The sequence below is a fragment of the Perissodus microlepis genome, chromosome 6 (genome assembly GCF_051167445.1).
Source record: "Perissodus microlepis isolate ML-2025 ecotype Zambia chromosome 6, ASM5116744v1, whole genome shotgun sequence".
NCBI classification, from domain to species: Eukaryota; Metazoa; Chordata; class Actinopteri; order Cichliformes; family Cichlidae; genus Perissodus; species Perissodus microlepis.
In genome coordinates, this window is record NC_140466.1 from 21439327 (window position 1) to 21465116 (window position 25790).

Consider the following 25790-nt stretch of genomic DNA (forward strand, 5'->3'; position numbering starts at 1 on the left):
GCATTTCCTGCAGGACTGAGAGGAGGAGAGCTACCTTTGTCCCCAAAGCCACTGTGCTTTTTAACTCCAGCAGATAAGACCATTTCCCACACCAGAAACATAGACTACCCCACACTCTTTTTATACTACCGACACTTTATTCACTCTTAGTCACTCACAGTTATTTATTCACCTTTCAGTCACTTTGGTTTTAAACTGTGTAATTTTAAAACTGTATATACTGTATATTCTGTGTATTTATTATTTCACTCTTATTGCCTGTTCTTATTGTTCTTATCTTCAACGTTATGCTGCTCTGTTTTATGTTAATTGCCCCTTGGGGATAAATTGTCACGGTTCTGGGTCAGGTTGACCCAGTATTTTGAGTTGTCATGTTTTTGCAGGTTTAGTTCAGGTTCCATGTGTCATTCTGTCTGTCTCAGTGTCAGGTCTGCGTCTTGGTGTAGTGTTCTCGTTTCCTGTTTTATTGTGAAGGTCTGCGTCTCATGTGGGTGTGTTCAGTTTTACCTCTGTCTCGTCTTGTTGATTATTCCCAGCTGTGTCCACCACCTGTGTGTAATTCCCCTGTGTTTCTCTGTGTATTTAAGTCGTGTCCTCTGTCATTGTAGTTGCTGGTCCGTCTGTGTATCCACCATGTCTCACCCGTGTGTTCTCCCTGCTGTCCATCGTCAATCTCCTCTGCTCGTTCTCATTCTTGTCCAGGTTTGTGCTCTGTAGTTTAGTTGTTTCCAGTCTAGTTTAGTTCGTGCTCCATTTGCTGTTTGTCCATATTTATTTTGTGTTCAATAAATCACCCATACACTTTCACGACTGCCTGCGTTTGGATCCTCCTTTTCCTTTTCCACACGGCTCTTTTCACTCGCCGTGACATAAATAAAGTCTTTCTGATTCTGATTCTGTCAGTCTGCCCCAGGGCAGCTGTGGCTACAACTGTAGCTTGCCTCCACCAGTGTGTGAATATGTGAGTGAATGAATAGTGGAATTCTAAAGCACTTTGAGGGTCTCGAAAAGTGCTATATAAATGCAATCCATTATTATTATTATTATTATTATTATTATTATTGTCCTTACAGAACGATGTTTGGTATTTTGTAATGACCAAGATGAAGGCTACAAGCCGAAACACGTTGTTCTGCTAATAAAGTTGTTTCCTAGTCTTTCAAGTGTTGCTGGAGTAATCACCTGACCAGATCCTTACAGAACAACACCAAAAAAAACCTGTCCCATAACTTAACATTTTTGCTGTGTTCTGTAGATAAGCAAAAAAATATTTGCCTGGTTACCAGTTAAATTATCCATTGTTCCTATGTGCAAGAAATCCCATCTGCTCAACAGTAACCCAAACCCCCAGCCTCTCACCTTGCCATCCAGCACTTAGTATTTCTCAGCCTAGCCAATAATGTTCATTAGCTCTTCCAGATAAAAACAAAGACTTTCCTGTTATCTGCTTTTGCGTTCAACCTAAACCTTTCAAAATTTCATTTAGATCAGGACGGTAAATATTAATAAATAATGTTACCACTATCTTCATCAGCAGTTTTCTATCCATTTATGCTCATCTTCCCTCATTTTTAAACACAGGGATAAAATAAACACACTGTGCCATCTCTTCTTCTGACTGTCATTTAATTGGTGGTAATACCGCAGAAGCACTAGCTGGTAGTCGGGCCATATGCGTGTCTTTGTGCAGTTGAACATAATCCACAAAGTCAGCTTGTAGTTGAAAAACAATCAGGCAAACATTTATTTCCACAGTCTTGAAATACAGTAATCCGTTTCAATGTTCCTGTACACTGCAAACACGGTAAGAAAACTGTTTGACTCCACAGCTAGTTAAAGCCCCGTTACTCCACACTGCCAACGCTCCCCCCGTGCACAGTTACCATGTATTAAAGGAACAGTATGTAAAAATTAAATAAGGAAAGAAAATACAATTTAACTGTAAATCTTACGCTAAACAAATTATAAAGTAAAAACTGAAATTCGCCATTATCATACACTTATCCTTATCCAAAATGATTCAAATTATTAACAAATATACACTCTGTGCAATCTGAGTAAACTAACAGATGATTAGACCATTATCTTATACAGATGGAAGAAAAGAATAATCAATTAAAAAAAAAGAATAAAGTTGAAACACATTAATTGGGTTTTGGTGCTTTTGACACATTATAGAATCCAAAAGTGAATCTGCATAACAATAAAGATAGGCTTGACTTCATAAACCTTTGAATGCATATCTGTTTATTCTGTCTTATTGAGAGACGATATTTAGAAAATGGACTTTTAATTAAACACTAAATTGCTACCATCTGAAGTACAGTGCAATGAACCTGCTGTCATCTCTTCATTAATCAGGACCAAGATGTTCTGCTCTCAGAATGTACCTTGTTAATTATACAAGCGCCAACAAATTACAGTCCTCTGTGTTACTCATTCATCCTTGTGAGTTATCACAAATGAGTTGCTTTTCTTCTTGGTTTGGCTTTATCACTGATTTACACATGAAAGCTCACAAACTCTTTGCTAGTGCCATACGTTCATCAGCACTGAGAGAACAGCACAAAGGATGATCAATAGTCACATGCCTGCTGCTTTCACACTCTATTTGGGGACCGGACTGTGTGGCATTTATTTTTGTTCTCTCAGATGTCTTACTTTGATCTAAAACGGTTCATTTATTTTCACAGGTGAAGTGCAATAGTAATAAAGTGCTGATGAGTGAAAAAGAATTAGGTGCTTTTGATGTGAAACAAGAGATTTCTCTGTTGTTTTTTGAAAAACATCAGGGTTCACCAATGTCCCTTCACTCTTGAAGACAGCTATGTGATTTCATACAAAGTACCTTCATTGTATGACTGAATGTTTTTGTTACATTTTAGATTTTTATTTCCAGCTCTTCCTGTTTCACTTGAGGAGAAAAACAGACTACTAGGAATATCAATTTAGTGACACCATAGGCTCCACTTTTTGCAGTAATCTTCACTGCAGTATTAATATTTGAACACAATGAAATGGAAAATAAGCTCAATTATTTACATAGTGTTTGACTAACATGAAAATTTTCTTTAATTGTTAAATAATAACTGGCATTTATAATAAGAATTATAAAGAACACTGTTGAAACAACAGTATGTGAAACCAAAAAGGAGGCGACTCTCACCCTTCTTGACTTCAATTTGACTCCATTCTTTTAGACTTTATGTTCACTTGCTTCATGTGCTGTTTGGTTAGATTTAAAACCAACACTACTTGGTTAAGGCTATCCCACATACTTAAATTAACCACCGGTCCAATTCCTAGCAGCAGTGAATCCATACAAGAATTTCCATGTACCTATTCATAAAATACCTAAGGGTCTTTTATAATGAGCCGCTTATTGGTTACTTATATGAATGGCTGACACAGTAATCACTGTTTGCTATTGTTTTACTCGCTATGTGTATGTACATCACTCTGCATTCAATCATTGGTAAATTAATAATATATATATATATATATGACTTTCTTCTACCTGTCTCTTGTCTTAACCCAGTATAACGGCCAAATATGTAATGTAATGTGCCAGTCCAATGTGTGTATGTATCGCTTTGCCTATGGATTTTGCTTATTGCTTCCACTTGCACTTGTGCTACAACCGGCTGATTACAGGTTATGTGCTGGAGGAGGAAAATAGTGGCGCAGTCTGCAGCGTGGATATGACAATTGCTTTTATTTTTATTGCACAAATGGACGAGAGCATGGTGGTTAAGTGGGAACTGCATCCATGACAGAAATAGCTGCATTATGCTGCAAAAAAAACCCCAAAAAACGTTAGCTTTGCAAGCATCTGCATAGAAAGCATGCTAACGCTAGCCAAAGTGATGTTAAAGCTGAGCCCAGCCCAGCAACCAGACCCTGAACTTCAGCTTGTAAAGTTCAGGGTCTGGTTGCTGGACTGTTTCTACCTGTTCATGTTTCTAAAGTAATATGACATTGGTGATCACTTTAAAGTTTCTTTTTGGTGGTATTGATCTTTCGTTTGTGCTGTTGTCTTTTTTTTTATTATCCCTAAATACTAAAGGAAAGATCATATGTGTGTCCACAGAATAGGGATTTGTGTTGGTGTATGAGAATGTAGCCTATGGGTTTTATATTGTTAAATGGTAAATATAAGACAATGTGTTTCATGTCAAGACAATCATTTACTAAATGTAACAAATTATTTTTGCCTGGAAGTAATTAAGTATGTAATTAAGTGTACTTTATTACAGAAAAATGTGTAATATGTTTTTTTGAGTAATGACCCCAGCATCAATCACAGCAAAGAGGGGAAATACTTCCAACATGCACAAACATTTGACCACACAGCACACAAATAATTTGGATCAATACCTTTGATATGTTGGCTTGTGATGATGGTGACTCTCAAGGCAGAGTCAATGAGAACCCAATGAGAATCAATAAGGAATTGAATCAGTGATGCAATCGGAATCGTTAAATTCTTATCAGTTACCATCCCCAAGCAAACAGATACTCTCATCAGTTGTTCTCTTGGGAAGAGCTGCTGAACAACTTGTTAAAGCAAATATTTCATCACCCATCAATGTGCCAAAAACACAAAACATTTAGGCATGTTGATATGGTCAAGATGACCAAAGATGAAGCTCAAAAAGAGCTTTAGGATGGGGAAGAAAAAAAGAAAACACCTAGTGAGCCGCAGTTCTCTGGGCAAAAATATGTTGCCCCTGCTGCTTCAGGTTGATAGGAAGATAACAGTGACTAAAATAACCACTCATTACAGTGAAGGTATGCAGAGGAGCATCTGCTGTTTTAGCCCATCTGGCTAAAACAGCAGAAGACCGCAAAAAGGCGCAACTCATGTCTGCTAAGAACAGGAAACTGATGTTACAATTTACACAGCTCAACAAATTTGGACAATAGAAGATTGTAAAAATGATTCCTGATCTAATATGTCTCAATTTCTTATCCAACATTTAGATGGTAGGGTCAAAATTTGACACTTTGAGCCCCTTAGCACCAAACAAGTGTCTTTTAGTGCTACAGCCTACCCGAGTATTGCTGCTCATAGTGTGTTTGTCTGCCCAATGTTTAATTGAATGAGAATATAAAAATGGGAAAAGATTTTGTATAATATGTTAATTTTATTACACATATAGAATAGCAACACCTTTTAAGGACAACTTAGAGTAGGTATTTCAGTCCATCTATAGTGTTTCATATGTTGTCTTTTATATTATTACTGAATCATTAAAGTACAAAGTCCACTTCATTATGATAAGCATTCTATTGTAGCTACATAAAAAAAGAGCTTGGTGCATTACATAAATTATTGTTTATTTTTTCTGTTCTTCCTTCTCTTCTTTGGTATCTTCATCTTTTCTTTCTTCATCTCCTCCTTCATCTGTTTTTTCCTCTTCCTGCTTTTCTTCATCTTCTTTTGTCATCTCAATCTTTTCCTCTTCTTCCTTTTCCCCTTCTTCTACTTTTTCCCCTTCTTCCTTTTCCCCTTCTTCTACTTTTTCCCCTTCTTCCTTTTTCTCTTCTTCTACCTTTTCCTCTTCCCTTTTCTCCCCACCCCCCTCTTTCTCTTCCTTTTTATCTTCTCCTTCTTCCTCATCTTCTTCTACCTCCTCTCCAGTTAAGCGCTCAAGATCTATAATACGATGTTTTAGAGTTTTGTCTGCATTTTCGTTATTTCGTAAGATCTTCTTCAGCTTGACTTGCATCAGCTCCATGGTACCATACAATTTGTTTACCTTCTCCTCCAGCTCTTTTTGCTCAGGTTTGATGTTAGCTGGATCCAAGTCTATAAGACCATCTTTCATCAGGATCTGCCGACCCTTATCCTCAAGCATGCCTTTGGCATCTGGATACTCTGACAGTGATTCCATCAGGTCATCCTTGGAAAGGCAGAAGAGCTCTGAGTATCCAATGCTGCGAATGTTGGCGGTCCGCCTGTTACCCGCTTTGCTACCTTTAATATTAAGAATACTAATCTCACCAAAATAGCTGCCGCTTCCGAGTACAACAAATTGTGTCACACCATCATCGGCAACGACTGCCAGTTTTCCATCTTTGATAATATACATCTCACGACCAATGTCGCCTTTCTTACAGATGTAATCTCCAGGGCTGAACACCTGTGGCCGGAGTTTGAGCACCAGCTCAATCAGCAGGCCTGCCTCACAGTCTGCAAAAATCCGAACTTTCTTTAGTGTCTCCATGTGGACTTGGATGGCTATTTCTGCTTTTAGCTTGTCTGGGAGATACCTCAGCACTTCTCTTTCATCCTGTGCCTTGCCATTATTCCACAGATAGTCAAACCACTTGATGACTCGCAACTCTAGGTCCTTACTAACCTTTCGAACCTGCAAATGAAAAGAAAGCAAGAGGATTAAAATAATATTTAAAGACTAGATTATTTTACTACGTCTTTTGATCTAGACTTTTTTGATCAATGTTTATTTACCTGCATGTACTGCTTAATGTTGTCAATGCGGGCCTGGAACTGGGCTTGGGCTGCATTCATGTTGGAGATCATGGTGGCAATGTTTCCCACAATGGTGGCAAAGATTAGGACTCCAACTAAAAAGTCCACAACATGAAAGAGAAATTCTGAGTCCAAAGCTGGTGGTGGGGTTTCTCCAATAGTTGTCAGAGTCAGTGTGGACCAGTACAGGCTGAAAGCATACTTCCTCATGGGCTGTCCAAACTCAGGCTCCTCAGGATCATCCAGAGCAGGGTAAACCCAGTCATCAGCACCAAATCCAATAGATTTGGAAAAAGAGAAATACCAGCAGGCATTCCAGTGGATGATAATAAGGATGTACATGATAAGGTTTGAAATACGGAAGATGTTGGGGTAGTTGGTTTTAGTCTCTGTTTTGGTAAAGAACTCCATCATGCGCCCAATCCTCAGAAGCTTGTTTATGCGGATCTCTGGGTAGTAGATGCCAAGGACGAAGTAGAAGATGTCAGTGGGCAGCATGGAGAGAACATCGAGACGAAACTGAAAGCTGCTGATGTATCGATCCAAAAGCAGCTTCTTATCTTTCACTAGTAGGCCTTGTTCAAGGTAACCTGCAGTTGAAAGACATAGTGTTTACCATTTACAGGGACATTGTGTTTTTAAATACTATATGGAATTAAATGTTCCCTTCTACTGCAACAATCACCTTTTAATTGCACACAGGATCACTGTTCAAACTGTAATTATTAGCAGCTTTAAGATTTGTAGTTGGTGGTGTAAATAATGTTCTAGATATCTTATAGTAAAGCAGTTTCAACAAGTCTTTTTTTTTTCTGTTGATCAGAGTACAAAAATTATATCCAGAAAGGGAATTCATGTTAGAAAGGGATGTTTTCTAACATGAATTCAGCTGAAGGCTTCAGCAGTACAAATTTCCATTTTGAGTCTTGCTGGATAATAGTTGATTGCTGTGCTGCAGTAGAGAGACAGAACCACACCATCACTTACATATAACATGACCAGGAGAAACGATGACATCACTGGCCACTCATTTCATCTGTGTAAGTCTAATTAGTGCTTTAAGGAAAACTATATCACATTTTGAAAATATTTCTGCAGAATGGTAAGGTTAGTCTTTCACCTGTTCTGGCCCTGAAGAACATATCAGCCAGGTAGATAAGGTCTGAGGTGTAGTCCAGAATAACCCAGTAAATTATGTAGTCATGCTGCAACTCCTCAAAGCAAGCCCTGTTTGCAAGAGAAGACGACCACCAGCAGTGAGGGTGGTTTGTAAATTAACAATGTTGAATATCTCAGCACTATGTTCTGTTGTGCTACTGTCACACCCCATTAAGCCAGTAATCTGTACTAACAGAAAAAAAGACAATACAATGTTAAAAAACACAACTTCTCCCTTAAAAAACAAAACAAAAAAAAAAAAAAACTATTTCTGTGCATGAAAGCAAACTGTAGCTAAAAGTAGTTTTAATGAAGTAGGATATTAAAAACAAACAACCAAATGAAATCATGTAAATATTTGACCTTTAGTGATGGAAGAATGACTGATTTATCAAGGTCACCTGGCTATGATCATGGTCCAATTATACATCACTGGTAGCGTAATGATAAACAGCCAGTTGTAATACAAATTTCCAGCAGGATTAATGACAAATATTTCTGCTGGCCTGTGGAGGAAAGAATGAAAGTGTAAAATAAATACTCAAAATCATACAACACATAAATTTATTTTGAAGTTTCTGTAAATTATGTACTTACTTATCTTTGTCCTTGCTCTTGTCTTTCTCTTTTTCTTTCTCCTTTTCTTTTTCTTTTTCTTTTTCTTTCTCCTTTTCTTTTTCTTTCTCCTTTTCTTTTTCTTTTTCTTCCTTCTCCTTCTTCTCCTTCTCCTTTTTTCTGTAATGTGCAATAATAAATACTGAGCACCGGTTATCCTTAATAACATAGTAACATTTCCTAAAAGGTGAGGAGATAAAAATCAATACTCTTTCTTTTCCTTCTTTTCCTTCTTCTCCTTTTTCCTTTTTTTCTTTTTCTCTCTGAAAAAAATGATTAATGCAACATGTTTAACGTGATTACAGGAATCTAAGCCTTTTTTCATGACCCCAAATTGTACTTACTCTTCATTGTTGTTGTTATTGTTCGTGTTGCCTATATGAAGAGGCGTTGATTGAGGTGAACTTCTGAAACAAACACAGCACATTTTATTAACTGATAAATCTTTGCTTTTTTGTCATTATTATTCTTTGTGTATTTATATTTAAGTTTTGCTCACATGTCATCGTCACTGTCACTGGTAAAGTGAGGTGGAACATAAGGTGGCGAGGTGAGCAAGGCCTTGGTGGTAGTGGCCATTGCAGCAGAACTGTAGTATACTCTGCAGTAATAAAATATTTTTCAGGATGACAACTTCAGACTAGAATTTAAGTACTGTTGGGTTCTAAATTGGTCTTTTAGCAGTGCATAAATTTACACATATTTTAAACTGAAACTGGACGTATTTTTGGCAGTTGTTTGATCACCTAGCTTTAAAAGAAAAAAAAAAACACCTGAAAAATATATCTGCTTTTTGATTTATCAAACTTTTTGCGGGATTATACTGTTGGTCAGACAAAAGAAGATATCGCTTTGATCTTGAGGAACTTGTTTTACAATTTCACCTTGTGATAGCACAGAGATAATTACTAGTGGCATCCCTGTGCATATTTTAAAAAAGTTTTGATTTGATGTTTTCTTTTTATTAGAAACAACAGCAACCCATGGAAGCAGAAATGTGTTGTGCTGTCAAAACTTGTTTACTGAGACAACAAATAAACATATAAATGATTAATGCCTGAATGAATAAATAACTAAATAAATACAATTCTTACATATGTAAAAAAAAAAAAAAAAAAAAATTCAGTTTAATTCAGTTTTATTTATATAGCACCAAATCACAACAACAGTTGCCTCAAGGTCAAAATACATAAATAAATACATACATATATATATATATATGTGTATATATATATATATATATATATATATATATATATATATATATATATATATATATATATATATATATATATATATATATGAATAAATCAATCCATTAAAAAAAAAAGATTTTACTGTCTTCATCTGCATCATGCGTCACTTATATCCAATGTCACTATTGCATTTGTAGTGTCAGTCTCAGCTGGTAAGCACATTGTTTTACAGGTCTAAATGAATTATTTAGCCATACACATAGATGATGCTACAAAAAGAACTTACAGTATCGTGTGACTAAACTTACCTTTTCTGATCCTTAATGTAATTTAAAGTCCATTTCCCTTTAGTTGAGTACTTTCCTGGAACTTAGACACTCACGGTATCCACAGATTTATTGTATCATCAATCACTGAATGCTATTTAATAATGTATAACAACATGTAGCTAGGCAACTAACACCTGTAGGTACTGAGTCCATCTAACTGTGTCATAGAGTCTCAGTGACCCTGATGAGGATTTGGGGATTAGACTTGTCTGAGGAGAGTGGAGGCAAAGTCAATCATCCTCCCTGCTTGTCCACTCCAGCGGGAGATGAGATACATTTAAGTGAAGTTCCGACAAGCCTCAGTTAACCTCCTACTCAGGATCCACAACACTGAAAACCATTATGTGTTGACATTGTTTTTAAAATTCAGCAACAAGCTATAATTTTCTTGATCATTTGTGGAACAGAGGATTTAGTCTGCTTGCACACACACACGCTTACACGCACTCTAACACACACACACACTACTCCTGCTCAGTCAGCACTCTCCTCCATATCCTCCTTTAATCCTATTAGATCATGTCCAGTAGAACAGATTCCAGATCAGGCATAAAAGAACAATAATGTCTCGTGTGAAATCAAAGCAGAACCTCTATCGGAGAATAACGTGTACAGGAGTATACTGTAGAAATCCTGTGGTTCAGTGGCTCTCCCTGTTGGCTGATGTGGTGTTTGCAGTTTTATGACAGCAAATTTCACAGTTTGCATTTGAGCTGAAGCATCTTTGCAGGAGTTTAATGTCCTTTAATTTGTTTTGGTTTAGTGTTGAAATAAGTATAAATGGAGATGACATTGTGTGATTTTGATGTGTTTATGTCACTGATGAAACTCAGGGGAACATTGACTAGAAGGAAACACTGTTGAGGTAACAGTGGCACACAACAAGATAAAGATCGTGTACACAAAATAAGGATATGTTATTTTTTGGCACTTTAATGGTTTAATACTGTGGACAGTACAGCAAAACAATAAAACATAAGATAATCCTCAACCATTTATACAATGTGTTGATGAGTAAGAATAAACTTTCAAGTACAGAACTACAGAAAAAGAGAGAAACCACAAACAAAAAAAACCTTTTTAGATTAGGTCTGAAAACACATTTTGGTTATTCTCTTTACAAAGTGTTCAATTATTTCCCAATTAATTTTTTTAGTCTCTTTTAACTACATCACCTGTAGCTGTTTTCAGCTTTTGTTCCATTTGCTAACAGAGGAGTATTGTTGCTGGTGATGAGAGGCAGATTACAGTGCAGTGGGATCTGCTGGACCTCCTGTCATGTTAGCCTCACCGACATCAGTGGCACGGGCGTCAACCTCAGCTGGGACATCAGCAGCAGCAAGTATATCGGCGGTGGCAGGGGCAGCTGGATCAACGGCCACCTCAGGGGCTGCTGGGGCACTGTCAACAGGAACTACATCAACAGGAGGTACATCCACAGCAGCAGCATCATCAACTGGAGCAACATCTATGGGGACGTCAACTACAGCTGGCTCTACCGCTGCAGGGTTTGCTGAAGGCTCTGCTTCAACCATGGCTGGGTCGGCCTCAGCTGCTTCCACCTCCTCGGCCTCCTCTACCTCATCAGAGTTCAGCGGGGCGCGTCCTGCAGCTTTGGTGGCAGGGTTACCATCCTGTGCCAAAGAAATGGGAAAAAATCATGTCATATATATGTTGACAAAAAATGATGAATTATTGAAGTTAGCTGCTTCATGTTCAGGGTTTATGCTTGTGACGCTGTCATATTTAAAGTTATTGTTTGAACTAATGCTCCAGCAAAATGTGTAACAGTCTATGTTTCTTTGGCTTGTTACACCCGTCAGAGTGTCGTCTGTCCTGAATGTGTCCTTTTCTTGTTCTAGCTCTCTGTTTTAACAGTGTTTGCACGTAGCGTCTACCGCCGTTGTCAATTTAGCCTAAATTTATTTATTCAGGTCTCTGAGGAAAATTGAGAAAAGCCTCAATTTATTCTACAATGGAATGTGTTTGTTCTACATGCATTACAAGTTTTACCCAGTTTGTTTTTAGCTCTACACTTAGGCTATTCTTAAACCAATCCATTGTGAACAGAGAAGTAGTTGTTGTGAATAAACAAGATACGAGCAAATATTAGTAAATATTTCTCTAAACAGGGAAGAAAATGTACACATGAATTTCTCAATAACAATCAATATACAGTTCAGCATGAAACTATGATGCCTGAGCACCTCTGTCTCCTCCTCTGAAGCATCTCCAACAGGGACAGGAGCTGGAGGAGGGATATCAGCAGGTTGGGCTGGTGCTGCATCCACCTATATTAAATGTATTAAGCCTATATTATTATTTGTAATAATAATAATATATATAACAGGAAATAAATGTGTATATGCAATGTCACAGTGCTGTGTGTATGCTCACAGTGGCCCCAGCTGAGACAGCCTAAAAGAACATAATTTTATGTCAGATTGCAAATAAGTAACTCACAAACTTCAGCAATCATGCCAAATACGCTTATTTTTAGTTTTCACAAAAATCCACCACTAAGCTCCTGTAAGAGGCTAACAAGAGTAAACTTACAGGAGAATTAGCAGAGGGAATGAAGGGATTTTGGACTATTCCCTGGAAAGAAACAACAATAATAGGAATTAAAACAGATTTATAATCATAAATGAGCATTCATGGAAGGTCTATCTGAAGTTCTTTTTTACTTCAAACATCAATGAACCCCCATTACCTGCTGCTGGTACAGCCTGTACATCTCCATCCACCTCAGGGCCTCATTAGCATGTGCTGCAATCTGCAAATAAATACCAGACATCTTCAGACATGCGGTGCAATTAAGCCAATTATACCCTGTCTGTCAGACAACGATCATAGTGCCCAACTGATGGCATGACAAAAACATAGCATTACATGTCATAGCAGACGGATCCAACACTCAAAACAGAAAAGTTGAAAAGGCCATCTTACCTCACTGCTTTCGCTTACTGGAGCCTGCAATTTCAGAAATAGAAGTGAGCAAACAACAGTTAGATGTGGATAACTGTGTTTTAAAATGGTATCAGATGGCAGATTTAATAATACACAATATTAGACTTACAGGGGCAGCGAGAGTAGAGACCAAGAGGCACATGAAGAAAACAAGCTGCTTCATTTTGACAGTTTCAGTAGAAAAACCTGTATAATATAACATACAACCCAGACTTTTATCTCAATTTTTCTTAATTTTCTTTGCTGAATAGGTGGGGGGCACTTTAAGAAAATCAAGAGAGAAATAGTTTAAAAAAATTATATTAAAAATATTTGTGAAGACAACAAGGTTGCCCCAAAAAATGAGAAATTGTTTCTGTTTGTAAAGTCACCTTACCTTGTTGTCCTGCAGAGAAACTGTGAAAAAGTACCTCAGTAGAAAGAAGTCTACTTCTTGTCCCTCATGGATGCAATTTATATACTGCTATATCACGTAGCAGCCAATCCCATCCAGTAAAACAGGCACACCTATGTGTTTGAAGAATTATCCTTACATGTCAAAGGTAAAAAAAAAAGAGGTATCTAGGGTTGAGGCCCCTGTTGTTGTTAATTACATGCTATACAAGTATGCTTAGCACACATGCCCACCTTTACTGCCCTAAAACCAAACTTTGAAAAAAAAAAACAAAAAAAACAGAGAGAGACGCCATGAAGCAGACATAAGCATGTAATGATATGACAGAGAGTCCCTACTTAGTTTGACTTGAAAACAGTGAAAAGGAAAATCAAGAACTTAAATATCTGCAATATCTTATTACTAAAAATAATGTAAGTACTGGTGATAGCTACAGAAACATGAAATACAGTGTTGATCCTCCTCGCTTGAACAGAAGTTATAAGAACATCTACTCAAGTATTGCACTTTTTCAGCTCTTTCTTTTAGCTTAGCATTTTAAAGGGTGGGGTATTTAAAAAAAAAAGTTTTTTTGACTGACTACAGACATTATGTTTCATTATGCATGCAGGAGATAATGTGTAGAAATGTATGTAAAGGCTGGTTAGCCTTTACATACATTTTTCTCATAATCTGTTTTAGTCTAAGAAAGAATCTGACCCCATGTAAAATACCCTCTGCAATGGGGTATTTTACACTGTATGTATTACAACAATTGTGTGACTTAAGTTAAACAACTACATATTTTTTCTCAATTGAATACCACATTTCACACAAGTATTCCAAAGATTATTTTCATCTACTGAAACTTACAGTGGGTGTAAGTGCCAGTGGGAAGCACCACTTCTATAGTGTCTAAGTTTTAACTAAATGTGTTTGCTTTAACTGGCGTGGCTGTTCATCACAGTGATTTTGAACATTATAGCTCACTTATGTTTATTTTTTCAGGTTCCAGATCAGATAATGAAGGAGTTGGTCTGTAATTTGCTGAACTCTATACTATTCTGACCTCAAATCTGCTGAGCTAATCAACTTTGTCAAAAGATAACAATCTCTTCATTAGTCATTTAAAAGTTAACAGTTGATATCGTGCCATGTAGTTAGATTATTCCTGTTTTCTCCTTTGAAGAAAAACTGCAGTTATAAAAATGTGGTTACAATGTGATCATCTGTTCCAACAGGAATACTGAACTTTTAACTCTCAAACTATGCTTTGTTTCAGAAGGCTACATTGTTGCTTTGACAAACAAATGCTTTAATTATTTTTGTTTCTTAGAACATCAAAAGCAACAGAACGAAATAAAGCTTTTTTTTTTTTTTTTAGGTTTTTACTTACTTTTAGTAAAAATCTAAAAGCGTGACTTGCATCAAAGCTCTACAAAGCCTCTACATAGCAGTGAACCTCATAACTGGGTGTGGCTCACTTAAGGTAAACCGTCATAAAGAACCTCGTTCAATTCACTGGAGTAAAGTGTTCTAAACATTTTTCAATGACTAGCATGAAGCAGATCCTCTTCCAGCTTTATAAAAGTCTATAGAAATGCAACCCTTCAGCTCCCTTCAGTGAGCATTTTCTTGACAAGTGATTCAACCCTAGTTTCAAGTCTTAAGGTATACAAGCAGCAATGGTTGCTTTGCTTTGCCACTGCAACCTCATCTCACAGTCACTTGAATTTATAGTTAAGCCCTTGAAGCTGCTGCAGTATTCTCCTGAACGATAGTTGTCACCACTCGGACAATATCTTAAACATAAGTGCTGATAAAGGAGGAGAACTTAAAAAGGAAGCCAAGACTGTGCCTGTTGCAAAGTTTTTTCCACAAAATCGACAAAACAAGTTTTCAAAGTGTTCCAACATTTCCGTCTGTATATCTGTGTGTCTTCTGAGCTTCTGTACACAATTGTACACTTGAGTTTTTAACCTATTTGTGGCAGCTCCAGCACAATGTGCCAGGTTACAAAAATCAAAAGTGCACGTCCGGCCACAAAGATTGTGTCGTGCAACACATGTTGTGATGTTAAAATGGGTATGCAACACCTGTGACACAAGAAACATGGCGATCATAATGGGGCCATTAGATTCCGGTCACATTGGCCTAGAGACCAGTTGGTGACCCCCTGGCAACTACTAGTGTCCAGGGAAAAATGTGTATTCCCTAATTTGTTGGTCATCTGTTTATGCCTTTAGTTTCAGTACTTGGGGGGGCCATCTGGGGGGGCATCACTGCAGCTTCCCAGTCTCATTATCAAACAACAAAGACACAGGCATTCTCACATTCCCTCACTCATACACTCTCTCTCTCACACACACACACACACACACACACACACACACACACGCACACACACACACGCACACACACACTCTCACACTATAGGAAGATTGGTGATTCATGTATCTGTATATTTTTTGTGTGTTTCAGGTGCTGTATGTTTGTTTTGTTTTGTTTTTTGTGTATTACAGGTACCAAAGCTGGCAATACATACAATGCAATACAATACTAGAGATTCTATGTAGCTGTTCTTGTTAAAGCAAAATGTGCTCGGTACCATCATGCATTCAGATTCTAATTGCAAAGCTAGCATATAGAACAGCATTAAAAAAAACCTGTATTTTCAGAGGTCCAGTTGCAGGACAACAACAACAACAAACACGATGATCCTATAGAATATGGTGTATTGTTGTAGATTAAACTATGCACCAGTATATAAAGAATTTTAAAATGAGCTAAACCTCAAACATCTGCAGTGGTAAAACCCAACATGAACATTAAACTATCAGTAATGTGAATCCATTCACATCATATATAACTGTAAAACACTAAAAAGGGGACTTTTTGGCTTGAATTACAGTTCCAGGAAAGAATCTTTTGAAGAAGAGACAGTAATAGCGTGAGAGGCCAATGTCTGCATTTCTGATGTGCCTCTGAAGAGGTAAGTGTTCAGTCATGTTGGGACAGGCTTTTGTCCCCAGGTGAGCCAAGATCAGGGAGATCATTCTCTCTCCTGTAACGTTTTTTACTTCCTTAAGACAATTACGTTTCACAGTGGGGAAATTTTGCCACCAACAGTGAAAATTCATGTCTTCTGTGTGATAAACTATAGTAGTGTCTTACATAAAGCACTTAGATGGTGTTTATAATGTATGTGCTATGTTGCAGAACTAAACAAGGATTTTTATACAAGCTGTGATCAAAACCTCTGGGAATTGTGTTATAAAAGATCAAAAGTCTGACTCATTTTAACCATGGCTGATCTCCTATTCGATAATCTTCACAGGCATGTGCAGAATTACTCTGGTGTAGGTGTTATACTTAAATTGGTCTTTGAACGCTGTGCTCTGCAGTTTAATTGTGGAACTTAAAGGTAAGCAAAGAGCAAACATTATTTTCTGTTTCAAAGGGACCCGTGTGAAGATTCAAGTTTTCAGTCAAAGTGACCACAGTTTCCAAGCTCAAAGCCATTGCCAGAGGTGAGAAGCAAGACTGGGAGGCGCATGCTGTTTTCTCAGCATTCATGCGGTTCTACACATTTTTGGCTCCCTCTAACTTTGCCTACACTTATGTCCACAAGTACAAGAAAATGTAATGTGACTGAAGATCTAAAAAATTATACCACCGATGCTGAAATCAGGTAAGGTTCTACATTTTTGTCGGTTAATTTTGAACAAATTTTAATTTTATTTATTTATTTTTATATAAATTATACATATATAAGATTGCATATTTATATTTTTTTATAAACATAACTTAATTCATTAGAAAATATTATTTTTAGGCTGATAATGCTAGAGTATTTTCTGGTAAAATAGCTCATGTGATGCCAAGTAATATTAAGTCATAAACATACCAAACATACCAAACTCAGCAAACTCAGCAAACTGAAATCAAGCAATAGTATTTATAGATGAATTTGGTTTATTCCATTCAGGAATACATCTAAACTCTAAAATAGACATATTTTTATGTCTTTAATCATTTATAATCATGCTTTTCTTATCACTTGTTGCATTTTTCTTCATTATTCATACATTCTGAGATTAGTTTTCAACACAAATTTCAATGTAAGAGTTCAGTTCAAATAATCAATTTCAAGTTTATTGTGTATGTTAGAAGTTTCTAGCAACACAGTTATAGAAATAGAGTTGCTGATACCCAAACCTTTGGTATTTATTTAAGTGTACTGAAGAGATATGACTGTAAGTAAAAAAAATAATTCCAAGGTTTATAGAAGTCTTTGGGAAAGGAACCAAGTTTTGCTGTGTGGAGGCTGTTGTATGTGACAAGTGAGATATTTATTTTCTCACCTGACAGAAGACCTGAGGCACTAACTAGGGCAAGGTCTTTATAGAGCAAGGTATGAAATGTACTTTTGAATGGCACCACAGTTAAAGTCAAACTGATACTTGATAATCCACCTAGCTTTGTAATGGTGTAATGTTAAATCACAAGTTAAATCCTAAAGGAAAAATAACATTATTTTTACTACATGTATATTTTAATCAAAAAAAACAAACAAAACAAAGCAGATCTACAAGTGTTTAAATAATGAGTAAAAGTATCAAAATTTGCTTCAAAAAGTAGACTTTATTTATTCAAAGAAAATGACATTTAAGGAAAAGTTAGAACGAAGTAATTAAAGTATGATGAAAATTCAGCATCACATTGCATCTGCAGTTCTAGAACAGGTTATTGTTAATGTGGGGAAATGACAAGGGGAATAAAAGAGTGCTTCAGGAACATGTCTTATTTTATGCAGATTATCCTATTACTCTTTAGTTTAATAATGTTGTGATTTCTTAATAAAGAAGTGTTATTTATAACATTTGTGGGTGGGGTTTTAACTTATGTTAGCACTTTCGGAAACAACATCACTGACAATTTCTTCCAATGCTGATTTCTGAATGTTCACATGTTTACACCTTTGCTGGCATCTGTAAAGACAAATGAGCAGTTTCATATCAGCATTGTTAAAATCATACACATTTCAAACAGTGTTCCCTTGTTTTTAAAGATGCTTTATAAGGACCGATCTGTTGATTGGTTACCTGGCTTGTCTGTATGGGCTGATCCTGCAGGTGCAATTTTGGGGGGTCCTGGGATGGAAGAGCATTAGCGTCAAATTGCGGAATCTGGAAGAAAAGAAAAGAAAAAAAAACACCTACTTTACCAAAACATGGAGATACACAGTCAATACAATTAGCTTCTTCAAAACATAATGAGATTATATTATTTGCTACTGTATTTTCTCACGTTCATATTTTGCTGGGGAATGTTTTGTGGTGGATATTCAAATGGGAGAACCTGTGGGGAAACAAGTATAATGGTAAATAAACAAACATGTTTTTAAACATAAACAACAAATATACAAATGGGGTAAATAGAATAACTAAAATCTTACTTCTGGCACTATGGGGCCTTTTGTCATTGGGGGGATGTTTGGGATTATCTGTAATAAAATTATATATTGTATTTAGTCCCATGATATATAGAAATATACAAACATAACTTCATATTTTCAAATTTTAAATTAATATCTAAGAGTTCAAAATTCTTACCCTTTGCTGAGCAAAGTCATATGCATAGAACTGGAATTGTAAAAACACAAGACACAAAAAAGTTCAAGAAAGCAGTTAAAACACTTCTATGAGCAGAAAGGTTTCCTGGGCCAAAAGTTTCCATAATCTGCAACAGGAAAGAGAAATGACTTACTACTTCAACACTCTGTCTGCCAGGTAGCTGAGGAATGGAGTACTTGATGAGACCAAAAGATGAAAAGGGCTGCAGAGAGAAAGACGGCAAAAGTAAAATCAGGATCAACCAAAAGAAGTTAGGTGATTTTTATTTTATTTTATTTTTTTGTAGGTGGAAAAACTTCTCTCAAACTGGTGTATGCATACCTGTGCTGGGTTTGAAACACCTGCACCTCCTGGAAATCTGTGGGGATAAATCTTGGAGAAAAAAAACATAAATGTTGTATTGTAATCATGATTCATAGCCACTGTTAGAGCCAAATGTAATAAATAATGGTGCTGATCTGAAAACGTGTATAAACCTGAGTAATAAATAAGAGTCTGACATACCAGTTCCACACTGTAACCACCAGGTAGTCCAGTGTGTGCAAAACCAGCCGTAAAGGGATTGTTCATCTGAATACATGCAAATTTTGAAGACTTCAGTATACAGCAATATTTTGTGTAGGTGTTTGCAGTATTTTGAACCTGTATATAGAATATACACAGAAGATATAGAGAAGATAAACTATGCAGTATGCATAATTACCTGTAAAGTTGGCATCTGTTGCCTGGATCCAGTGTAATGAGGCAAGTACTGAAACTAAAGGCATAAACAGATGTTAAACTTTAAGTATTGGACAGGTTTCAGCTCCATGAAATTAATGGTTGGCTTTTACTTAACACTCACTGGTGCAGCACAGGCTGTGCTAGCCAAACAGAGGCACAAGAGAGCCAGCTTCATGTTTATCCTACAGACATAAAATAAATCATTCCAAGTTGTGAAACTTCCACCACAGTCACACTGGATGGTTGCTTCCTTCTGGAAAGGCATGCAGGAGCTAATGTTAAAATTTTGCTCAACTCACCGTCTGAAATTTTAAAAATCACCAGAAAAGGAGAAAATGATGAATGCTGATGTTGGAGATGATGCCAGCAGGTTGGACTGTGACTTCTGCAGAGTTACTTGGATATTTATACACTGCTTTCTCACCAAAGAGCCAGTCACGGGAGATAGGAGTGGTGTTGCCCAATGACTAGGTAGAGTTTAGGTGTCTAGTCTTCAGCTTTACTAAATGACCAGTGGTCATATCCACTTTCTGTGTAATAGCAGAGTCGTCTGTTTGATTATACCGTCTAGAGCAGAGCACACCTTCACTTTGCTTACTCCTCATTCTGCCATTAGTCTCACTACAATTGCATAAGGTGGCACAAATATCTGAAACTAAAAATTTATGTTAATACAGCATAGATAAATATAATACTATATCCTTTTTTGTTTGTTTGCTTGCTTGTTTTACTCTAAAAATAAATTTGTACTGAAGCAGCACATAGTAGTGAAATCAGAGAACAGCCTTTATTATTTATAATAAATATAATTGCCTGCTGTAGCTATTTGTGGATAGTCAAAAAAGCAAGTCAGTAATAATCTGCAAAATGCTGCATATAATTCATGGACTGAGTATCAGATATTTATTATTTGAAATGTATCTGAAGCAAAGAACCAGAAACAATATATGAATGAGCTGTTTCATTTATTATGAAGCACAGAAATGAAACATTTGATGTTGCATGTAGAGAGGAAACAATATGCTGCTACATTTATTTTGATATTTTCTTTTGGTCATATTTAACTGCAAACCATCAATTTTTTTTTCATAAGAGGCATGTCATGCTTTTTGACTTTATTCTTCTTTTTACAAACAAAGCACCATTTCAAAAAATGCATAGCACCACAGAAAATAGCATTGCTGGCTGGCGATTTTTCACCACAGTAAGCAGATAGTCTTACATCTCTGGTCACCTACAGTGGGGACAAAAGCAAATGAAAGTTTGAGAGACTCAATCCCCTAGAAAAATAACATGTGATCCTTGCATATTTATTTATATGAACTACTTTGCTAAAACCTTTATATATGAATATGTGAATTGATACCTGAGTGTGCCAAGAGTGTTTTTTTCCTGCTGACTAAGTAGTTTTAGTCATCTTCATCTTCATCTTCATCATCTTTGCCACGCTAAAATGACAGAGGACTTGGGTGAGCCATTCAGGACTGATGATAGTCTCCTACATGTGCATTTATGAGTCACGGTTTTTTCCACAACTCAGCAGAAATAGTTGGGAGGTTTGTCTGACGTGATACTTTTTATTGGAATGAACCGGCTGCCCTCATAACAAATTTCAGTTCAATCCAACTCCACTTTATTGCCTGTCAAAGTCTATTGAAGCTATTACTGCACTAAACTGCATATTGCCAGCATCAAATCATGACAGAGGCTTATTGTTTGTTAAATACATTTAAATGCGATAGTCTTTCTTACTGGGGGAGGTGCAACGACGACAGGATTCAGAGGTTCCACAGGAATGGCAGGATCAGCAAGAGCAACAGGGGCAGCTGGAGCAGCTGGGGCAGCTGGAGCAGCTGGGGCAACTGGAGCAGCTGGGTCAGCTGCAGCTGGATTAGGCAGGTTGAAGCCGAAGGGGTAGAACTACAGAAAATAAAATAAATTGTGAATTCAATAAAATATCTGAAAAACCTTTGCCAGAGAAAATATGTTCTGCAGACACCTACCACCTCCTTGGTACCTATGCCATTCGGATTTGGAATCTCGTGCTTGATAAAGCCGTGGACCTTTCAATGAAAACAGACTTAGAAACTCATAATTGCACTGGAATCTGTAATACTTCTGATTTGTGGTTCTTCTTTGATTACATGTAGGCTCTAAAAACGTCAAAGTCTATAGAATTAACTCTTTTTATCAGATAGCATTTAGGTTTCTATTCCATTTCCATTCTTTGGATCAAAGTCTGCAAACTACACTCTCAATAGGTAAATATCTATCTATATATATATATATGAACTGTGCTACTCACAGGTCCTCCAAGAGGGTGTCTTTGGGCATCAACAGGGAGCAACTGGAAGCATTAAATCAACAAAGTAAAGAAATAATCACCAGATGCACAGAAAAGTTCTGAAAAGGTGCAAAACAATGATTGAACTCTTACAACTTCCAGATTGTCAAGTGGGACTCCAGCAGGGATAACCTGGGCCGCCTGAAATACAGTATTAATCATATACACTTAACAGGGACACAATCTTATGAGAAAAGTCAGCCATGTTGAAGAAAAGCAGTTCAGCTATGAAGACATCAGTGGTGAACAAATCATAACAGACCACCATGCAGAGTTTGAAAATCTGGCTTTTACTGTGGTTAATGTGTGTGGGTGGCATGATATCCACCAGCTGATCCAAGCTGCTTCTTATTGTACCTGAGGTGGAGCGTAATGGATGTCAAACTCCTCAAATATCTGCAGCTGTAAAGAAGAGAATAAAATTCAGTGTAATGCAGGTCAGTGTAACATGTTCAGACATGTTATTGAATGTTGTTTTACTGATTAATGCTAAAGACAAAAACAGAAACTATAAACGGATAACAATGACCGAAAAACTCCATCTGCTAAAAAAAACAAAGGTGAGTATTAAAGCTCTGTAGGTGATATTTCTCTAAAATACTGAAGATGAATGTTGTATGTTAATTGTTACATGTGAAAGAAAAAGAAAGGGAAAATAGATATTTTTGCAGAAATGTAAGTATTTTTCTTACAGGAGCAGAGATGGCCATCCCAAGGATGCAGGCAGCAAGCACGATAAATTTCATTTTGAAACTTGCTGTGACAGAAAGAGAATTTTGAGTTATTACATTTGGTAGTTTTTAGTGCACGTCTTTTAAAAAAGCATTCAAATTTAAAACGTCTTTTGCAGTTTCATGTGATATTAGCAGGATCTACATTACCTTTCTTCCCTGGCTGCACGTGAGCACTGGAGGATTGTTGAAGAGAGGTGTGATTAGAGGAGAGTGAGATCGCCTATTTATTTGCTGAGAGAAACAAAGGGCGAGCAAATTTTTGACAGGTATTGATGGTAAGCCAATCGTTTTTCTTTGTATGATCACAAACCTGGCAGCTGCATCTCTGGGAAATCTCTTAATAAATTTTTTGGCTTGAAAAGCACATCTATCACATTCCTCTGCAATGTGTCTTATCAGGTGCCCCCTTGCAACATCTCAAACTCAAAAAGGGCAACAGGGTTATTCGGGAGTAGGAGTTGGAATTCAAAAGAGTGCTCCCTTACTTACTCCTGTGTGTTTTTCCTAATAAAAAATATGATGCTTTATACCTGATGATGTTTAGAGGATAAATGCTTTACCAACAGCAGTATTTCGAGGCCTGTTAAAACCTACAAATGATCATGTATACTTGTAAAACTGAATCTCCTTTTCAATGTATTGGGTAGAACTTTAAATTTACAACAGTTTTAGGGACATTCACTGCACATTGTATCTGAGCCTGCGTGGATACATCAGAGGTGCGACGACAATCTATAATCTGGGATAAATATGCTTCAGGATGATGATTAGATAAATACTGTGCACACGCTCTTACATTATGGTTTTAAAATGTATTTAATTGAAGGTTATGAAAGACAGTAACATGGAAAGACAAAACAGTTCAGGCCCAGCCTTATTTGTTTTCCTTTTTTATTTGACATTTATTTTTATTTATTTATTTTTTTAAGTAAAATAATAATAAATGAAATTAAATAGCAACGGTTAGTAAGATCCTTGAGAAGCTCCACTGAATAGTTGTTAGTACCCATCAATAATGCATTTTGTTTTCTCTGTATGTTGTGGGTTATCTCCACTGGTGACAACAGTCTCAGACAAGGGTTTCCTGCATGGGCTGAAGCTGGGGTTCAGCAGGTGTTTGGGCAGTGGCAGCATCCGACCCAGCTAAACCTGCAGAGAACCGGCTAGCATTTGGCTGTGATCCAGAGCACGGCAGTGCCTTTATCGGTTGAGCTCCAGCAGCTGAGGTCCCCACAGCTGGCTGAACGCCTTGTTGTTCTGGGTGTGTGAGTCCTGTGGCCTGGCTCTCGGGCTGAACAGCTCCCGCAGGCTGGTTTGTAAGCACATTAGGCATGTACACCCCCAATTGGCCCATTGTAGCAGCCATCTGAAACAGTAAACAGAGATAAGATACTGTAAAGAGGCAAGGGAGGGGCAGTGTTAGTGGGATCACTGAGTTCACTAAACAGACTGTTTGAACAAGCTGGAAGAAGAAAAAAAAATCTTGGCTGTGTTACCTGAAGTTCCTCAGAGCTAAGACTGCCAAGAGGAGAGCTCTGGTAAGGAATTACAACATATGTCAAGTGAAATGTTCTCAGAAAGAAAATTGTGAAATTGCAAATAGCATTAATCATCTAAGTCTGCAGAGGGTGTTATATATTTACCATTGGTAGCTGTAGCATGTATACAATCTGGGGATTCTGTGGATGAGAATTCGGTTAGATAATTGTAACTCTTTTTTTCTTTTTTTTGCCTTATTCTGCATTATGTATATGCAGAGACACCTGTTGTTGCAGCTGCTGCTGTGGCTGCTGTATTCCCTGAGTTGCATCTATTGAAGGAGCAACTGCAACTCCTGCAGCGTTTTCTGCAGGTAACACTGGACTGTTGGGAAGCTGATTTGCTGGAATTTGTGGGAGAGCCGATTCCAGAATCATTGGGTAACCATATGGGCTGAACTGATGGAGAGAAGATAAAATAAAACAAAACAACACATATCAACAATTTCTGCACCGACACCACAAGTTACAACTCCAATATTAACTCCTTACTCCAAAAGCCAAAATACCAATGTCTTTATTTTCATAATACTGTGTCTTATGAAAGGGTTTTAGGGTGTTTCCTGTCTCCAGCAAGCGTGTCTCTTAGCTTACCAGCTGATTCCCATAGTGTGAGGAGAACAGCGGTAAGTATCCATAAGGTGGGAAAATCTGAAAAAAGCAGCAATACACATTTTTAAAGGGAGAAAATAATTTAAAATAAGAGTTAATATTCTGTTTTCTTAGCTCCCCCCGCCTCCTCCTACTAGAGGCTGCTGTGGCAGTGTCAGCTGGTGGGGTCCATAGAAGTGTGGCTGCATGGGCATGCCCCCTTGTGGATACCAGGGGTACTGTTGCAGTGAAGGAATGGGCTGTGGATCAGGCTGCTGTAGACCTCCTGCCTGTGGCTGAACACTGGGAGAAACAGAGGCTGGCGTAGGAGATTCGGGTTTCTGGTTTGCGGCTACAACATGCTGAGCACCTTGAGTTGCTGTTTCCCCTCCATGTAACAGCAGGGGACGACGGACATTTGAATTGACCTGAAAAAGAAAGAAGATGGTAAAATTATCACAGAGTCACAGAGTTCATAGAATGTCAAATGTTAATTAAATGACAACCAGTATTAAATGAATAAACATAAAATTATATAATTATATCAAGTATTGTATTTTAAACCATATTCTATGAGTCTACTTACTGGTACTGCAGAGACTTCTATGGTAAAGCATAACAGCAGCGTTATGATAATCATTTCCAAAAAGAGAACAAAATCGATATGGTTTTTAATCAGTTCCACTGGATCAGTGGGTGCTTTAAGGACTATCTCCGTGGAGCACTCAGGAGTAAATTCATTGAAACTGTATGGAGGGGTCCTTCAACTTATGCACTGCTCACAAACTGGATCAGCCAATCACATGGCAGACTGAAGAAAGATAAATTCAACCTAATCATCTGCTGAATGAAGCAGGGAGGTGGAAACCAAAGAAAATCTAATAAGTGTCCTAAACGGCATGTTTTTCTTCAATTATGATGGTGTAATGTCTCTTGAAATAATTAAACAAACGCATGAGAGTTGAGGCCTTGTGGTTTTCCTGCTACTACGGGCACCTACGGGTGTGGCTGATGTGTCAGTGTCTCGCTGTTGTAATTGCAGTATGGTCAAACCAAGAATGTGTGATGTGCAAAAAAAGAATCTTAA

At 37.3% G+C, this 25790-nt stretch overlaps 5 protein-coding genes across 7 annotated transcripts; all 5 read right to left on the minus strand.

The window, feature by feature from the left end:
• Positions 1 to 1731: 1731 nt before the first annotated feature.
• Positions 1732 to 10198, minus strand: cnga1a (cyclic nucleotide gated channel subunit alpha 1a). 2 transcript variants are annotated; one of them, XM_084931421.1, is made up of 9 exons: positions 9774 to 10198; positions 8769 to 8870; positions 8614 to 8673; positions 8479 to 8532; positions 8252 to 8389; positions 8056 to 8160; positions 7617 to 7723; positions 6476 to 7086; positions 1732 to 6374 (listed from the first exon to the last, which is right to left on the minus strand). In XM_084931421.1, the coding sequence occupies exons 2-9, from the start codon at positions 8846 to 8848 to the stop codon at positions 5340 to 5342; spliced, it is 2190 nt and encodes a 729-aa protein (XP_084787547.1). In that variant the 5' UTR covers positions 8849 to 8870; positions 9774 to 10198; the 3' UTR covers positions 1732 to 5339. The 2 variants fall into 2 exon arrangements, with proteins under 2 accessions (XP_084787547.1, XP_084787546.1); XM_084931420.1 differs by having other exon boundaries at positions 8614 to 8676; positions 9774 to 10196.
• An 840-nt stretch (positions 10199 to 11038) lies between these two features.
• enam (enamelin) lies at positions 11039 to 12927 on the minus strand. 2 transcript variants are annotated; one of them, XM_084930070.1, is made up of 6 exons: positions 12874 to 12927; positions 12744 to 12767; positions 12508 to 12570; positions 12351 to 12392; positions 12002 to 12085; positions 11039 to 11428 (listed from the first exon to the last, which is right to left on the minus strand). In XM_084930070.1, exons 1-6 carry the CDS (start codon positions 12925 to 12927, stop codon positions 11039 to 11041), a joined length of 657 nt encoding a protein of 218 aa, XP_084786196.1. The 2 variants fall into 2 exon arrangements, with proteins under 2 accessions (XP_084786196.1, XP_084786197.1); XM_084930071.1 differs by lacking the exon at positions 12002 to 12085.
• Positions 12928 to 17742: 4815 nt separating this feature from the next.
• On the minus strand, positions 17743 to 19903 carry scpp5 (secretory calcium-binding phosphoprotein 5). The gene is made up of 11 exons (XM_084929994.1): positions 19796 to 19903; positions 19618 to 19678; positions 19477 to 19530; positions 19278 to 19343; positions 19095 to 19145; positions 18907 to 18975; positions 18753 to 18782; positions 18596 to 18643; positions 18448 to 18498; positions 18243 to 18326; positions 17743 to 18128 (listed from the first exon to the last, which is right to left on the minus strand). The coding sequence occupies exons 2-11, from the start codon at positions 19669 to 19671 to the stop codon at positions 18111 to 18113; spliced, it is 525 nt and encodes a 174-aa protein (XP_084786120.1). The 5' UTR covers positions 19672 to 19678; positions 19796 to 19903; the 3' UTR covers positions 17743 to 18110.
• A 553-nt stretch (positions 19904 to 20456) lies between these two features.
• On the minus strand, positions 20457 to 22756 carry scpp7 (secretory calcium-binding phosphoprotein 7). Its single transcript, XM_084929995.1, has 9 exons — positions 22722 to 22756; positions 22533 to 22597; positions 22198 to 22242; positions 21934 to 21981; positions 21802 to 21843; positions 21500 to 21559; positions 21249 to 21416; positions 20863 to 20944; positions 20457 to 20730 (listed from the first exon to the last, which is right to left on the minus strand). Exons 2-8 carry the CDS (start codon positions 22584 to 22586, stop codon positions 20906 to 20908), a joined length of 456 nt encoding a protein of 151 aa, XP_084786121.1. The 5' UTR covers positions 22587 to 22597; positions 22722 to 22756; the 3' UTR covers positions 20457 to 20730; positions 20863 to 20905.
• A 630-nt stretch (positions 22757 to 23386) lies between these two features.
• LOC146385596 (uncharacterized) lies at positions 23387 to 25749 on the minus strand. The gene is made up of 7 exons (XM_084929996.1): positions 25290 to 25749; positions 24859 to 25131; positions 24707 to 24763; positions 24338 to 24511; positions 24218 to 24253; positions 24071 to 24109; positions 23387 to 23940 (listed from the first exon to the last, which is right to left on the minus strand). The coding sequence occupies exons 1-7, from the start codon at positions 25341 to 25343 to the stop codon at positions 23644 to 23646; spliced, it is 930 nt and encodes a 309-aa protein (XP_084786122.1). The 5' UTR covers positions 25344 to 25749; the 3' UTR covers positions 23387 to 23643.
• Positions 25750 to 25790: the final 41 nt, after the last annotated feature.

Excerpts from the sequence above, each read along its gene's own strand:
- cnga1a (XM_084931420.1), bottom strand. The coding sequence starts at position 8,848 with ATGGCCACTACCACCAAGGCCTTGCTCACCTCGCCACCTTATGTTCCA. Across the intron at positions 8,677-8,768 it reads AGTGACAGTGACGATGACAT|AAGTTCACCTCAATCAACGC; the intron begins GTGAGCAAAACT and ends TGTTTGTTTCAG. Across the intron at positions 7,724-8,055 it reads TGGACCATGATCATAGCCAG|GGCTTGCTTTGAGGAGTTGC; the intron begins GTGACCTTGATA and ends TCTTGCAAACAG.
- enam (XM_084930070.1), bottom strand. The coding sequence starts at position 12,927 with ATGAAGCAGCTTGTTTTCTTCATGTGCCTCTTGGTCTCTACTCTCGCT. Across the intron at positions 12,086-12,350 it reads TTCCCTCTGCTAATTCTCCT|GTGGATGCAGCACCAGCCCA; the intron begins GTAAGTTTACTC and ends CATTTAATATAG. Across the intron at positions 11,429-12,001 it reads CTTCAGAGGAGGAGACAGAG|GATGGTAACCCTGCCACCAA; the intron begins GTGCTCAGGCAT and ends TCTTTGGCACAG.
- scpp5 (XM_084929994.1), bottom strand. The coding sequence starts at position 19,671 with ATGAAGCTGGCTCTCTTGTGCCTCTGTTTGGCTAGCACAGCCTGTGCT. Across the intron at positions 19,531-19,617 it reads GCACAGCCTGTGCTGCACCA|TTTCAGTACTTGCCTCATTA; the intron begins GTGAGTGTTAAG and ends TTATGCCTTTAG. Across the intron at positions 18,644-18,752 it reads ATGACTTTGCTCAGCAAAGG|ATAATCCCAAACATCCCCCC; the intron begins GTAAGAATTTTG and ends ATTTTATTACAG.
- scpp7 (XM_084929995.1), bottom strand. The coding sequence starts at position 22,586 with ATGAAATTTATCGTGCTTGCTGCCTGCATCCTTGGGATGGCCATCTCT. Across the intron at positions 21,982-22,197 it reads TCCATTACGCTCCACCTCAG|GCGGCCCAGGTTATCCCTGC; the intron begins GTACAATAAGAA and ends ACTGTATTTCAG. Across the intron at positions 21,417-21,499 it reads GCATAGGTACCAAGGAGGTG|TTCTACCCCTTCGGCTTCAA; the intron begins GTAGGTGTCTGC and ends TATTTTCTGTAG.
- LOC146385596 (XM_084929996.1), bottom strand. The coding sequence starts at position 25,343 with ATGATTATCATAACGCTGCTGTTATGCTTTACCATAGAAGTCTCTGCA. Across the intron at positions 25,132-25,289 it reads TAGAAGTCTCTGCAGTACCA|GTCAATTCAAATGTCCGTCG; the intron begins GTAAGTAGACTC and ends TTTCTTTTTCAG. Across the intron at positions 23,941-24,070 it reads TTAGCTCTGAGGAACTTCAG|ATGGCTGCTACAATGGGCCA; the intron begins GTAACACAGCCA and ends TTACTGTTTCAG.